At 41.2% G+C, this 17,133-nt stretch overlaps 1 protein-coding gene across 1 annotated transcript in view; it reads left to right on the forward strand.

Annotated features, from left to right (window-relative positions):
* Positions 1–202: 202 nt before the first annotated feature.
* The window catches only part of LOC138665083 (protein-glutamine gamma-glutamyltransferase E-like), a 161,295-nt gene continuing 144,364 nt past the window's right edge, over positions 203–17,133 (forward strand). Inside the window, exon 1 of the mRNA XM_069752253.1 lies at positions 203–239. Coding sequence (XP_069608354.1) covers positions 218–239 — 22 coding nt within the window. The 5' untranslated portion in view covers positions 203–217. The remainder of the gene's footprint in view (positions 240–17,133) is intronic.

The raw sequence follows: 17,133 nt of genomic DNA on the forward strand, positions 1-17,133 counted from the left end.
TTTAGTCATGACAGTCATGGCTTCATACCTATTGTTTAATTAGTTTGTCAACTAGACGTAACTTTTCTTGTACCCTATCTGATGAACCTCTACAAATATTTTAATATGTTTTTATGATTGTATCAATGAAGTATTATTATTTTATTAATCCTCTTGGTGACCTGAATTTACTCCATTTTCTTTTTGTGCTATAGTTGAAGTTGAGGTCTAGCAACAGATGGACAACACTTTGAAACACAGTATGTATATAAAAGTAACAACTTACTTTACTAGGTCAAATGGAAGTTATGCTAATGATGTTTTTCTGTTATATTATTGTGTTCTCGCTTGACATGTTAATATACAGTACATGTCATTACTGTCATATGCATACAATACAACTCCCACTCTCTTCTACCCCCTCCCAATAAAGTTTAATTTTATGGGATTAATTGACACATCAAAGATTACTTAGTCATCATTTAAGATTTTCTTGATTTATTGTATGAAAATACTTTCCATGCGACAATTCTTCTCCTTTGATATTTAACTCATTACTACACTCAGGACCTGAACATTCAAGTGTGACTGTGGATAGCGCCAACATTTCATGTCCAATCTAATGCTCTTAGGAGTGTAAGAAATACAGAGAGTTGTTTGTCACAGTTCTCATACTGGAAAGCTAGGTTTTTTCCCACTTACTGGAGTGGGAGTCACTAGAGTTAAAAGTGAGGGACAGCCACCAGCAGTTAAAATTAAAAGTATGTTTTCTCTGGTTCTCTGTTTTCTATGGTTCTTAAACCACAGAGCTGCTTTTTAACGGCCTATTTTGATAGTCGATCCTGACCTAAGAGAGGTTATAGGTTTGCATCCCTCAGTAACCTATAGAAGAGGAAAGAATCGAGACGGATACTTGTCATGATGAACATGACAGCGTGGCAAACACTGGATGTTTGGGCCCCCCATTCAAGTGAATGGGGTCCGGGTTTGGGTTTGGGACTGGGTTCTGTTCTGGTACAACCCAAACTTTTTGTAACTGTTCGGCCGAACCCATAGAACACGAACATCCATGGGTCCACCTATCTTTAGTGGCTATAAATGATATAAAAAATGGAGCATGGCATTATCTCTTAGTTTGTCTGAACCACATACTGCACTTTGCAATTTTTTATTTGTTATTCCTCTTAAATAGTATTCTGACTCTTCAAGGCAGTATGAGTCTCTAAATCCTAAGCCATCAACCCCTTAGATAACTGTGTGACTTTTGTACTCACATGCAAAGCATCCTCAGATAGTTCCAACTCGGCCACACTGACTGAGTTGATTTTCTCTGAAACTCTTGCAACAATGCAGCGGGTGGAAAGAGTAATCCCAAGCAGAGAAGTAGACATGTACATCCAAAGATGGCTATAGCAAACTAATAATGAGGAAGAAGAAGGGTGGAGCAAGGGCTAACATCAACAACTACAGGGGAGGAGAAGGGACAAACTTCAAAAGGCAGGGCATCTGCCTAGCAACAACAAAAATACAATGGATAACATAGAACACACACAACAAGCTGTTCCCATTCAGGGAAAACAACAAATAGTGTAAATTAAAGTTAAATTTTAATAGTCTTTAGTTAGAGATTTTTTGCCTCAGGCAATTTGATAATAATTGTATTTACACTGACTTTTCTGAACAGCATAGCCTGTATTGTGTATTATGAGGAGGGGGCATTGCCAGACTAATGTAGTCCAATGATGTTAATCTCTTATTGATAAATCTTTCACAGTTCAAAAACAACAGCAGCACTTTGACAAGTGACCCATCCCTAATTTTGTGTTTAAGCCTCTATCTCCTACTGTCTTCAGATTACACAGCCAAAACCTGCTGACACATTCTCTTTAAGTCCAGCAATACCTTTACATGACCAGTCTGTTCCTTAATTTTTCTGAAATTAGCCTTTGAATTTGAATTGATATGCAAATAAGGCTGAAGGGTTACAGAGATCTGAAGCCTCTGTCACTCCAGCTCTATTCCCCAGCCAGCGCCAGCTCCTACTGCTTGACTGACGGCCTCTATGCTTTGTGACTTCAGACAAAGGAGCAGTCAGTCAAGCAGGATGGAGGCAGTGCTGGGCATGGAATAAAGGTGCAGTGACAGAGGCTTCAGATCTACCATAGCTCTTCAGCCTCATTTCAACATAAATTCATACAATGATTTTTCATTAATAGAGGAACGGACTGGCCATGTGCATATACCGTATATACTCAAGTATAAGCCGAGATTTTCAGCTCACTTTTTTGGGCTGAAAGTCCCCCTCTCGGCTCATACTCGAGTCATACCCAGGGGTCGGCAGGGGACTACTATACTTACCTACTCCTGGCGCGGTCCCTGCTTCTTCCAGCACTGCATCTTCTTCCTATAGTGAGCGGTCACATGGTACCACTCATTACAGTAATGAATATGTGGCTCCACCTCCCATAGAGGTGCCACCGGCGGCACCGCTGTGTCTTCCGCAGTGACGCTCAGGTGAGAGGGCGCGGTGACGCGATTAGTGCTCGCTGCCCTCTTCCTGAACATCGGCGCAGAGGATGGGAAGACACAGCGGCGGAGCGGGAAAGGTGAGTATAGCAAGTGCCGGGGGCCTGAGAGGTGAGTATGTAATATTTTTATTTTTTTAATCGCAGCAACAGCATATGGGGCAAATATCTGTATGGAGCATCTTATGTGGCCATGTGCAGCATTATATGTGGGGAAATATCTGTATGGGGCATCTTATGTGGCCATGTGCAGCATGATATGGGGGCAAATATCTGTATGGGGCATCTGTATGGAGCCATGTGCAGCATGATTTGGGGGCAAATATCTATATGGGGCATCTGTATGGGGCCATGTGCAGCATGATATGGGGGCAAATATCTGTATGGGGCATCTGATGTGGCCTTGTGCAGCATGATATGGGGCAAATATCTGCATGGGGCATCTGTATGGGGCCATGTGCAGCATAATATGGGGGCAAATATATGTACGGGGCATCTGTTTAGGGCCATGTGCAGCATGATATGGGGGCAAATATCTGTATGGAGCATCTAATGGGGCCATGTGCAGCATTATATGGGGCAATTATCTGTATGGAGCATCTTATGGGGCCATAATCCACATTTGTGAAGCATTATATGGGGAATATTTTAATATGGAGCATCTTATGGAGCCCATCATAAACTGTATGGAGCATTATATGGGGCTCCTGATTCAATATGGATATTCAAAAACACTTAACCTACTGATGTCTCAATTAATTTTACTTTTATTGGTATCTATTTTTATTTTTGAACTTTACCGGTAGCTGCTGCATTTTCCACCCTAGGCTTATACTCGAGTCATTAAGTTTTCCCAGTTTTTTGTGGAAAAATTAGGGGGGTCGGCTTATACTCGTGTCAGCATATACTCGAGTATATACGGTAAATAATTGCGGGTGTGAAATTCTGCTGACAGATTCCCTTTAAGAACCGTGACATTTTTAACCTTAAAGACCAAGAGAACTTTAGCATTTAGCATTTTGGAGTAATTTACAATGCCTTGCTTTGCTGTACATATACGCTTTTAACTTACCGTATATACTCGAGTATAAGCCGAGATTTTCAGCCCATTTTTTGGGGCTGAAAGTCCCTCTCTCGGCTTATACTCGAGTCATTCCTGGGGGTCGGCAGGGGAGGGGGAGCGGGGACTGTCTAGTTATACTTACCTACTCCCGGCGCGGTCCCTGCAGTCCCTGCTTCTTCCAGCGCTGCATCTTCTTCCTGTATTGAGCAGTCACATGGTACCGCTCATTACAGTCATGAATATGCGGCTCCACCTCCCAAAGAGGTGGAGCCACATATTCATGACTGCAATGAGCGGTAACTGTGACCGCTCAATACAGGAAGAAGATGCAGCGGTGGAAGAAGCAGGGACTGCAGGGACTGCGCCAGGAGCAGGTAAGTATACGGGGAGGGGAGCGCTGTGCGATATTTACCTGCTCCTCATTCCGGTGCGGCTCCGTCTCCAGCGTCCTCTAGCAGTAACGCTCAGGTCAGAGGGCGTGGTGACGTAGTCAGTGCGCACCCTCTGCTGAGCGTCAGTGCTGGAGACGGAGCCGCACGAGGAGCAGGTAAATATTGAAAGCGTCGGCGTCCTGAGCAAAGAGAGGTGAGTATGTGATTTTTTTATTTTATTGCAGCAGCAGCATTATATATTGCACAGCTTTATATGGAGCATCTATGGGGCAATAATCAACGGTGCAGAGCATTATATATGGCACAGCTTTATATGGAGCATCTATGGGGCCATAATGAATGGTGCAGAGCATTATATATGGCACAGCTTTCTATGGAGCATCTATGGGGCCATAATGAACGGTGCAGAGCATTATATATGGTACAGCTTTCTATGGAGCATCTATGGGGCCATAATGAACGGTGCAGAGCATTATATATGGCACAGCTTTATATGGAGCATCTATGGGGCCATAATGAATGGTGCAGAGCATATATGGCACAGCTTTATAAGGAGCATCTATGGGGCAATAATCAACGGTGCAGAGCATTATATATGGCACAGCTTTCTATGGAGCATCTATGGGGCCATAATGAACGGTGCAGAGCATTCTATATGGCACAGCTTTATAAGGAGAATCTATGGGGCCATAATGAAAGGTGCAGAGCTTTCTATATGGCACAGCTTTATAAGGAGAATCTATGGGGCCATAATGAACGGTGCAGAGCATTCTATATGGCACAGCTTTATATGGAGCATCTATGGGGCCATAATGAATGGTGCAGCAGCATTATATATGGCACAGCTTTATATGGAGCATCTATGGGGCAATAATCAACGGTGCAGAGCATTATATATGGCACAGCTTTCTATGGAGCATCTATGGGGCCATAATGAACGGTGCAGAGCATTATATATGGCACAGCTTTATATGGAGCATCTATGGGGCCATAATGAACGGTGCAGAGCATTATATATGGCACAGCTTTAAATGGAGCATCTATGGAGCCATAATGAACGGTGCAGAGCATTATACATGGCACAGCTTTATATGGAGCATCTATGGGGCCATAATGAACGGTGCAGAGCATTATATATGGCACAGCTTTATATGGAGCATCTATGGGGCCATAATGAACGGTATAGAGCATTATATATGGCACAGTTTTATATGGAGCATCTATGGGGCAGTAATCAACGGTATGGAGCATTATATGTGGCACAGCTTTATATGGAGCATCTATGGGGCAATAATGAACGGTATGGAGCATCTATTTTTATTTTTGAAATTCACCGGTAGCTGCTGCATTTCCTACCCTAGGCTTATACTCGAGTCAATAAGTTTTCCCAGTTTTTTGTGGCAAAATTAGGGGGGTCGGCTTATACTCGGGTCAGCTTATACTCGAGTATATACAGTACTTCTTTTGGTCAAAGCAATGAAGATGCCATTTAGCCAGCTGAACTTCATTAAGCAGAGAATTATGATCATTGATACTCTATTATGATTAATTACTCTAATACATTATTTCATACACAGAAAAATAGCCTGACATGGAGGCATGTGCTTAGTACAGGGGTGGGGAATCTTTTTTCTACCAAGGACTATTTGGATATGTATAACATCCTTCGGGGGCCGTACAAACTCAAGACAACCTGACTCTGGCACTGGTATCAGGACGTAATCTTTCATTGCATGCCCTTCAGTGTACAGTAGTGAACACTGTCTGTGTGCTAACAGAGCAAGAAGAAATTAATGAGTTGGTTGAAATCAAAATACAGCTTCCTGCCCAAGAATGCGGTCCCTGAGAATCTGCTCGTGGGCCTGATAAAATGTCATCAAGGGCCATAACTGGACCAGGGGCCTGAGGTCCCACACCTCTGGCTTAGTACATACTAGAGAGAAAGAAAGCAGAAAATGGCACCTATTCATACAATACTTCTGAAATAAGATGCAAAATGGGCCCCAAAAACAGCTATACATCTTATGTTGAATATCTGTGCAACAAGTAGGCACAATGCTGAGGATTGGTGTGCAGTGAAGGTAGCATAAAAACGAAAAACTTATCAGCATCTCTGAACAAAATATAGCAAGTGTGAACAGGTGCAAGCTTCTATGAGTGCATAATATACTAACAAAAGAATACAGCAGAATAAAATGAAGGTACTTAGCAAAAAAAATTGACAAATTCATGAGAACCAATCAGCCGCAACAAGTTATACCATTTTTGGTGAAGGTAACATGCCATTGAGAGACAAGTAGGTAGTGAAGAGATAATAGGACTAAAGACACATGTGATACACAGTTCTTGTTGTATTATATAAACTTAAAAAATAGTGGGAAGTGTGCAGAAGAAATGTTCTATAGTCTTATGTTGTCCATGATAACATCTATTATCATATCCATTAAAGGGTTTAACATTAGCAATGAGCAAGCACTAAAGTGATAGGCTAGTCATTACTCGAGTCAAGCAAATCGTATTGCTTGGGTGCTCGCCCCAAGTAATAAGTATAATGGGAAAATCAAGCAATTTTTTGACCAACCCCACTCCCAAGGCTGGGAGGATGTGTAAAAATTGCTAAAAACTAGGGAAAGCACTGTAATGGTATGGGGACAGCATAGGGACAACCCTGGGAAGCCTCTCTGAATCCCAGGTAACTGTTGAGAACAATGCTGTCAGAGAATTGTGCCACTTTTATGGACTGACAAGAAAACATACAAAACCACAGTTAAAATGGATTTAACTGGAAAAAATGTTAAGAAACATTCTTTCCAGGATAATGACTTGTATTTAAGGCAAAACAATAGAAAAAAACTGCTCCTCCACATCTTGGGCTATGTTCACGGGTAGTGTTTTGGATGCATTTTTGAATGTTTGCATTGCTTTCAATGGTGAAAAAATCATTCTACAGGAAATTTAATTTTAGCATTCTAGCACCTGTGAGGCAGTGACTGGTATTATTTGCGAGGGTCGCTATGTGTCCCCCAGGATGCGCTCATAAGCATATTACATCTGCTGAAGTGCCGTGTGGTCACAGCAGGACACCAGTGAGTCACAAGGCAGAAGAAAAGTAAGAAGGAACATAAACCAGCTCACCCATGATACTGCAACCAAACCTCGGGAGCACGGACCCGCTGTGTCCAGGCGTACAAGATCCAAGAAAAGAAAGGAATGTCCAGCTTCACCGAATCCGAGGTGATTACCTCAAGCCAACTACACGCAACTCTGAGTATCATTCCACAGCTTCTGCATCCTCCTCTCATCTACCATCCTATTTTCCCCTTAAGCAGCTAGCTCCTGCACTGCATTTTTATCTGCGTCCTAAGTATAAGGAATATTGCCACACACTAGTTGGTAGAGCACGTGACTGATGAAAGCCCGGTTTGGGCTGAAACGTTTCCAGTGCTACCTCTACTACTAATAAATATACAATTAAAAATATACTGAAGTTGAGTGCGAGACTTTTTCACATGTTACTATATGGTTTGGGTACCTAGTCTCTGCACCGGTCTATAGCAGTGCACATGGAGTTTATTTCTATATGTCTGTGTGCAAGGCATCATGAAATGTGAAGATTTTCAAAGGATTTTGGAATGCAATGTAGTGCCCGGGGTCTGAAAGCTGGGTTTGCATCCTAGGTCATGGGTCTTCCAGCAAGACAATGACCCCATGCATACTTAAGAAGCACCCAGAAATAGATGGAAACAAAGCACTGGAGAGTTCAGAAGTGGTAATTCCAGCTCCAGTAGCGTAAAGTGTTCCCTCACTATCTCTTACATACAGACGCTAGAGAGAGACTGTGAATGGACACATTGATGAATTTCTGAGTACAGAACACCGTAAAAACAGGAATCAGTCAATGAGTCCGTGGAAAAAAGCGACATCAGGAATGCTTACAATTTTAAAGGCAATAATCCCTGACTAGATGGCTGTCATACACTATAATTACTACAATATTTGCTGATAAGAGAGGTATTACTGTACAATAAAGAAGGGATGTGAACCGGCACTGAAAATATTTTTTCTTGTACGTGTCAGCAAAAAAGTCTGGAGGAACGCAAGTAACACTGGAAGCTTTGATGAATTTCTGACTGCAGATTACAATAAAAGACATGAATCAGTCAATGAGTCTAAGAAGAAAAGTGTCAACAAGGCTTAGAATTTATAAGGCAATAATCCCTTACTAGATACCTGTCATACACTATAACTAGTGCAACACTTCCATCGTAGACAAGTTGCAGATAAGAGTGTTATTATTATAACAGAATAGAATCTATATAGAATTATAATCGCCGATAGCTGTTACTGCTTAGGAGCCGGCGGCACCATCTTGGAGGAGGAAATTTGTTTTTCTCTAGCAAGATGGCGCCGGAATAGCATACAGAACTGGAGTTTTTGGGTTTACTACAAAGAGGTAGTCAAATAGCTCCTCATTTACTGTCTTCATGTTCAATGCTCGCTGTAAACAGTTTTTCATACACCTCATAACTTTGGATCCCCGTCTAATTTTTGGTAAACTTCATTATCACTCAGTTTTCTATTGATGTAAAAAACCTGCTTCATTTATTACTTCTATAAAAAAAAAATTATATATATATACATATATATATATATACATACATACTGTATGTGCTTGTTATTTACAGCTCTGCAAACAGTTTACATACATTTTTCAGTGAATATAAATGATAACGCCAAAACTTTTTCTCCACTAATGGTTTTATGATTGAAGCCATTTATTGTCAAACTACTCTGTTTTATCTTTTTAAATTATAATGACAATCAAACCATCCAAATGACCCTGAAAAAAAGTTCACATACCCCATTTCTTAATATCGTGTTCTGCCCCCTCTAACATCTATGACAGCTTTAACTCTTTTTGTGGTAGTGGTGGACAAGGTTCTTTATTTTTTCAGATGGTAAAGCTGCCCACTCTCCTTGGCAAAAAGCCTCCAGTTCCTGTAATTTCCTGGGCTGTCTAGCATGAACTGTGCGCTTGAGATCACCCCACAGTGGCTCAAAGATATTGAGGTCAGGAGACTGAGTTGGCCACTTCAGAACCTTCACTTTGTTCTGCTGTAGCCAATGACAAGTCGATTTGGCCTTGTGTTTTGGATCGTTGTCATGTTGGAAAGTCCAAGTACATTCCATGCGCAGCTTCTGGGCTGATGAGTGTTAATTTGCCTTTGTTTCTTGTGCCTTTGTACTCCACACATCCCCAAAACATCAGCGATCCACCTCCATGCTTTACAGTAAGGCCGGGGTCACATTAGAGAGAAATACAGACAAGGGAGAGGCGCAAAAACAACGCATTGCATACGGACTAATGTTTCTCTGTGGGGCAGCTTCCATCAGCCGTATATTTCTCTGCAGGATTTTACGGGCTGAGAAAATCGCAGTATTCTGCATTTGTCAGCGTATTGCACAAGAAATTAAAGTCTATTGGGACGAGAAAATATTCAGAAAAATTCCCACGCTAGAGTTCATATGAGTTTATGCCACCAAGGGGGCACAGCACTGCAAGTCAACGAAGCTGCATTCCATTCATTCCCCAGTTTTTACAGCCAGGGGCGGCTGCATTAGCAGGCTCCTGGTTGTAAATTTATTTAACCCCTTCAGATGGATTTACATCGTGGGACATGACTGTACAGTGGACAGGTATGGAATATTGTTGTGTTTTTATTTTCCTTTTTTCCAGAAGAACAAGGGTCGTCAGTTGGATTGAGCGTACAATAAAGATACAGTATTAAAACCCCAAGTGTTTATTTCTTTCATTAAAATACTTTATTCATAATGTGTGTGCATTTTTAACCCTTTATTACTATTGAATTATTAATGGATAGGTGTCTTATTGACATCTCTCCATTATTAACCTGGCTTAATGTCACCTAACATTGGCAAGGTGACATTAACCCCTTATTACCACATAAACAATTGCTACTCGGGAGTGGGAAGAGAGTGGCTAAGTGCCAGAATAGGCGCATCTTACACATGTGCCTTTTCTGGGGTGGCTGGGGGCAGATGTTTTAACCCTTTATTTTAACACCTAGAGCTCCCAAATTTTGCGCGCACACACACACACACACTACTAACATTATTAGTGAGGAATATGTAAAAATATAACGGATATGAAATGGTTTACTATATGTAAACCATGTCTCATATCCTGTCGGGTTTGATAAGGAGACAGCAAAAGCCAGCAATTGAAATACCGGCTTTTATGCCATCTAGCTCTGTATGAAATATAAATACTGTATATATATGTGTCTCACTGACATATATTGTAAGATTGCACTTACTAAGTGTATTGGGGGACACTCGCTTAGCATGGGATTTAAGCACACGGGCACGTTTTTTTTTAAACACAAAAAGAGTCCATGCGGTTTATTTTATACAGCATAAACTGCATCGTAAGCCAACTTGCATATCAGTGACTTACATGTAGTCCATTTCTCAACACAGCAAGATATGGTTTAACTTATTATCTTCACATTAACAGGTTGCAGCAACTAAACACGCTGGTCCTCTCTTGACCGGTTGCCGTGGTTTACCACACAGTTCATATCACAAGCACCAACAGTCTGTATAGGTACCTGACGGGAGCTCCTGCCCCACCTGCTGACTCCTTGTCAATCCTTTCTTCCGGGAAAGCTGCCTCACGGGAATCACCAACTTGCCTGTGCGGCATATATTAGTCAGTCCAGACCCACCGAAGGACGATAGCTTCCCCAACACAGACCATACACGTCCTCAGTGTCACTGTGCACTGCTCAGGGATCCGGTCCTACTCCCAGGACCTCCCAACACACAAGCGTATGGCCTGTCCAGGTGCTATCCAGCACTTTAGTCCAAACCCCAGGCCACCAAGTCCAAAGCCCCACCACGTGCTGTTCAGGAATCCTACTCCCAGGACTTCCAACACGGGCTTCCAGGACCTTGTACTTGGACCCTTCAGATCCAAACACTGGAATCACACAGGAACATGTGACCCACACCCTGGTCACATTATATACCTTTTAACCACTCCCCTGGGTGAGAGTGGGTGTGTGTGGCTAGTTTGTCCCGCCCATCTCACATAACTAGCCCTGCCAGCCTCCCATGATAAACATACCAAATATTTGTGGGACTATTGGTCCCAGAGCACCACATCGCTTCAGGCTGGCAGCACAGAGTCTTCTCCTCTGCGACACATATATCGTCCATTCACCACAATGCCAAACTTTGTCACATTATCATAGTCATGCCTGCGATGGCCATGCACTTTCACGGCCTCAATACACCTCTGTGCGCATACTGAGGAGACCATGCAGTGCCCCCTACCTGTTACAGGGGTCACTGCATCACAATATATATATATATATATATATATATATACTGTATATATGTTTTCACGAATTTCAGCCCATGGATCCATTCTATGTCCATTTTGCAAGCTGGCGAGAAAATCTCGCCGTACGGATGTCATACGGATAATTTTTGGAGAAAAAAATTGCATCCTCGCATTGATCACTGTTAAGGAACTTTTCTGCGTATCTCGGCAGTTAAAAACGGACCGTATTTTTGTACGTTAGGTATGACCCGGCCTCAGAATGGTGTTCACTTTCATCATAGGCCTTGTTGACCTCTCTCCAAATGTAACGTTTATGGTTGTGGCCAAAAAGTTCAATATTGGTCTCATCACTCCAAATTACCTTGTTTCAGAAGTTTTGAGGCTTGTGTCTGTGCTGTTTTGCGTATTGTAGGATAGATGCTTTGTAGCATTTGCACAGTAATGGCTTTCTTCTGGCGACTCGACCATCCAGTATTTTGTGGGATGCTATTTGTGGGTTTTATAATATAACACAATGGCGCTCCCTTTTATGTAGTGTGTTCCAGCAGCTGGTACCTCGACAGATTCTGTGCTTATTCTGTCACCAAGGCATGAAAAGCAAAATATATCAAAAAGAGGATACCGTGCTAGAGGATATGCGATCTGCCCATGAATAATCAATATAAGAATGGGCACTAATTCTTAAGTGTGATTTCAAAAAGGTGCCTCATGAAACAGCAATAAACCACATCTGGGTGTATACCTTTTAAATAAACTGCAAGTAGTGTGTCTAAACGGATCCTGAGCTTTTTTGCCCAGATTGAATATACCACAGATTTACAACCTACGGGTATTAACTCTGACAATATCATTCAACCTTTTGCTTGTAGCTGTTTACTCCACTATAACTCTAAGTACGTAACTGATAAAGGTCATCTTATGTGACCGAAACGTTTTGCCGTACCTTATCATACCACTGCCTGGGATTGAATAAATCACTTGTACATTATTACTAAGTTGAGTGCCAGGGTCTTTCTTTGTATATGAACTCGTAATGACCTGGAGAATCATAGTGGCAGGTGAAATTTAGCATTTCATGAACATGGTAAAAAAAAAAAGAAAAAACAACTGTCGATTTGCAATTTTTTTTGCATTTTCACCACACTTGAATTTTTTTTTATCTCGTTTCCTGTACACGATATGTTAAAACCAATGGTGTCTTTCAAAAGTACAACTTGTCCAGCAAAAACACAAGCCCTCACATGGCCATTTTGACTGAAAAGTGGGAAGAAGGGGAGGAAAAAACGAAAATGCAAAAACAGAAAATGTCCCGGGTTAAAGGGGTTAAATCACCCTCCATTCGCCCCATTCATTTTTATAAAAAATAAAACACATATTTGTAATTGCCACATTCAGAAACACTTGATCTATCAATATGTAAAAAATAATTAATTTGATTAGTAAACGGCGTAACGAGAACTACATTTTTCTGGTCGCTGCAACAATGCATTAAAATGCAATAACGGGTGATGAAAAGATATTATCTACACCAAAATGGTATCAATAAAAACATCATCTTGTCACATAAAAAATAAGCCCTCTCCCGAACCCAGATCCTGAAAAATGGAGACGGGTCTCTGAAAGTGGCGATTTTTTTTTTCACCACTTAAATAAAAAGAATCTATACATGTTTGGTATCTACAAACTCGTAATGACCAGTAAAATTATAATGGCAGGTCAATGTTAGCATTTGGTGAACATGGTAAAAAAAAAACCCTCAAAAAACAATTGTGGACTTGTACTTTTTTTTTCCAATTTTATCACATTTTAATTTTTTTCCTGTTTTCCAGTAAATTGCATGGTAAAGACAATGGAGTGTTTCAAAAGGATATCTCATCCTACAAAAAACAAACCCTCACAAGGCGATATTGATAGGAAAATAAAAAAAGATATGATGCTGGGAAGTGGAACAAAAAACTAAAAAACGGAAAATCCCAAGGTGATGAAGGGGTTAATGGACTCAGCCTGTTGCAAGAAATAACAAAAGAAAAGCTATAGTAAGAAACCAGACAGGCAACATTCCTCTCCACTGTGCACCCTGTTGCTCTACTGGCATTAACATCTTGCAGGAATGCAGTAGAAAAACTTGGGAGCAGAACAAGTGCAAAATAGGGTCTTATATGTTAGTGTAAAAGGAATGACAAAGAAAAAGAATGTTAAAAAAGGGATAAATGGATGAATTGTATTTTAACCACTTAACTACCGCCGATACTCCTTTTAATGGTGGCAGTTAAGGGTAGTTGTTCCTCAGCACTGCTGTTCAATGGCGATGAGAAATAAGTGTATAGCGCCCCAGCGTCGGAAAATCTCCAGGGTCTCGGCTACCGGGTGAGAAAGCCACGTGAGCCTTCCCGCTACACCTTGACAAGCTAATTCTGACTTGCTAAAGTGTGGCCTGTAGACAAGGTCCAGGCACACTGAGAGGGAATTTGCAGAAAGGTGAGCTGTCTGAAGAATAAGTTGAAGCCATCCACAACTTGTTCTGTGTGCAGTCAGGGACCCTAATGGGATCCAAAGTAGCTATACATACAGGTCCTTCTCAAAAAATTAGCATATAGTGTTAAATTTCATTATTTACCATAATGTAATGATTACAATTAAACTTTCATATATTATAGATTCATTATCCACCAACTGAAATTTGTCAGGTCTTTTATTGTTTTAATACTGATGATTTTGGCATACAACTCCTGATAACCCAAAAAACCTGTCTCAATAAATTAGCATATCAAGAAAAGGTTCTCTAAACGACCTATTACCCTAATCTTCTGAATCAACTAATTAACTCTAAACACATGCAAAAGATACCTGAGGCTTTTAGAAACTCCCTGCCTGGTTCATTACTCAAAACCCCCATCATGGGTAAGACTAGCGACCTGACAGATGTCAAGAAGGCCATCATTGACACCCTCAAGCAAGAGGGTAAGACCCAGAAAGACATTTCTCAACAAATAGGCTGTTCCCAGAGTGCTGTATCAAGGCACCTCAATGGTAAGTCTGTTGGAAGGAAACAATGTAGCAGAAAACGCTGTACAACGAGAAGAGGAGACCGGACCCTGAGGAAGATTGTGGAGAAGGACCGATTCCAGACCTTGGGGAACCTGAGGAAGCAGTGGACTGAGTCTGGTGTGGAAACATCCAGAGCCACCGTGCACAGGCGTGTGCAGGAAATGGGCTACAGGTGCCGCATTCCCCAGGTAAAGCCACTTTTGAACCATAAACAGCGGCAGAGGCGCCGACCTGGGCTACAGAGAAGCAGCACTGGACTGTTGCTAAGTGGTCCCAAGTACTTTTTTCTGATGAAAGCAAATTTTGCATGTCATTCGGAAATCAAGGTGCCAGAGTCTGGAGGAAGACTGGGGAGAAGGAAATGCCAAAATGCCTGAAGTGCAGTGTCAAGTACCCACAGTCAGTGATGGTGTGGGGTGCCATGTCAGCTGCTGGTGTTGGTCCACTGTGTTTCATCAAGGGCAGGGTCAATGCAGCTAGCTATCAGGAGATTTTGGAGCACTTCATGCTTCCATCAGCTGAAATGCTTTATGGAGATGAAGATTTCATTTTTCAGCACGACCTGGCACCTGCTCACAGTGCCAAAACCACTGGTAAATGGTTTACTGACCATGGTATTACTGTGCTCAATTGGCCTGCCAACTCTCCTGACCTGAACCCCATAGAGAATCTGTGGGATATTGTGAAGAGAAAGTTGAGAGACGTAAGACCCAACACTCTGGATGAGCTTAAGGCCGCTATTGAAGCATCCTGGGCCTCCATAACATCTCAGCAGTGTCACAGGCTGATTGCCTCCATGCCACGCCGCATTGAAGCAGTCATTTCTGCCAAAGGATTCCCGACCAAGTATTGAGTGCATAACTGAACATTATTATTTGTTGGTTTTTTTGTTTGTTATTAAAAAACACTTTTATTTGATTGGATGGGTGAAATATGCTAATTTATTGAGACAGGTTTTTTGGGTTATCAGGAGTTGTATGCCAAAATCATCAGTATTAAAACAATAAAAGACCTGACAAATTTCAGTTGGTGGATAATGAATCTATAATATATGAAAGTTTAATTGTAATCATTACATTATGGTAAATAATGAAATTTAACACTATATGCTAATTTTTTGAGAAGGACCTGTATACTAAAATATAGAGAAGAAAAATAAGCAGTGACGAATGTGGGACCAATATTGAAAAAGGCAAACATGCCAGAGTACACAAAAGAGAATAGTAAAACCAAAAACACTCAGTTTGAAAAAATGTTGCAGTAATCCGCAAGTGCTAGTAAAAGATGTAAAAAACAGGGTATTTGGTTGATACGTTTTTTGCAAAAAATGTATACTAAGCTGCTCTACCAATCTTCACGGTATACCCTTATCAGAGCAGTCCTAACTAATGTATGCAATCCCTATCTGATGTATTTAAAAACCTGATCATCTGTATATAACCTGTGTGAACAGGGTTCAGAGAGGAAAAATCCATGTGTGCATACAGGGTAGAACAGCTTTTGTGCAGATAGCCCAAGAGGAGTGGTGGAACTCCCCAGTCTTGTAGACACAAGAGAACAATTATGGAAACAGGAACACATGGGCTACTTGCACAGTGAACAAGTCTGTATGATCATGTTCACACACCACCAAGAAACCTGAAGACACAAAAGAGAATAGTAAAACCAAAAACACTCAGTTTGAAAAAATGTTGCAGTCATCCGCAAGTGCTAGTAAAAGATGTAAAAAACAGGGTATTTGGTTGATACGTTTTTTGCAAAAAATGTATACTAAGCTGCTCTACCAATCTTCACGGTATACCCTTATCAGAGCAGTCCTAACTAATGTATGCAATCCCTATCTGATGTATTTAAAAACCTGATCATCTGTATATAACCTGTGTGAACAGGGTTCAGAGAGGAAAAATCCATGTGTGCATACAGGGTAGAACAGCTTTTGTGCAGATAGCCCAAGAGGAGTGGTGGAACTCCCCAGTCTTGTAGACACAAGAGAACAATTATGGAAACAGGAACACATGGGCTACTTGCACAGTGAACAAGTCTGTATGATCATGTTCACACACCACCAAGAAACCTGAAGACACAAAAGAGAATAGTAAAACCAAAAACACTCAGTTTGAAAAAATGTTGCAGTAATCCGCAAGTGCTAGTAAAAGATGTAAAAAACAGGGTATTTGGTTGATACGTTTTTTGCAAAAAATGTATACTAAGCTGCTCTACCAATCTTCATGGTATACCCTTATCAGAGCAGTCCTAACTAATGTATGCAATCCCTATCTGATGTATTTAAAAACCTGATCATCTGTATATAACCTGTGTGAACAGGGTTCAGAGAGGAAAAATCCATGTGTGCATACAGGGTAGAACAGCTTTTGTGCAGATAGCCCAAGAGGAGTGGTGGAACTCCCCAGTCTTGTAGACACAAGAGAACAATTATGGAAACAGGAACACATGGGCTACTTGCACAGTGAACAAGTCTGTATGATCATGTTCACACACCACCAAGAAACCTGAAGACACAAAAGAGAATAGTAAACCAAAAACACTCAGTTTGAAAAAATGTTGCAGTAATCCGCAAGTGCTAGTAAAAGATGTAAAAAACAGGGTATTTGGTTGATACGTTTTTTGCAAAAAATGTATACTAAGCTTCAGGTTTCTTGGTGGTGTGTGAACATGATCATACAGACTTGTTCACTGTGCAAGTAGCCCATGTGTTCCTGTTTCCATAATTGTTCTCTTGTGTCTACAAGACTGGGG

The sequence above is a fragment of the Ranitomeya imitator genome, chromosome 2 (assembly GCF_032444005.1).
Source record: "Ranitomeya imitator isolate aRanImi1 chromosome 2, aRanImi1.pri, whole genome shotgun sequence".
Taxonomy (NCBI): Eukaryota; Metazoa; Chordata; class Amphibia; order Anura; family Dendrobatidae; genus Ranitomeya; species Ranitomeya imitator.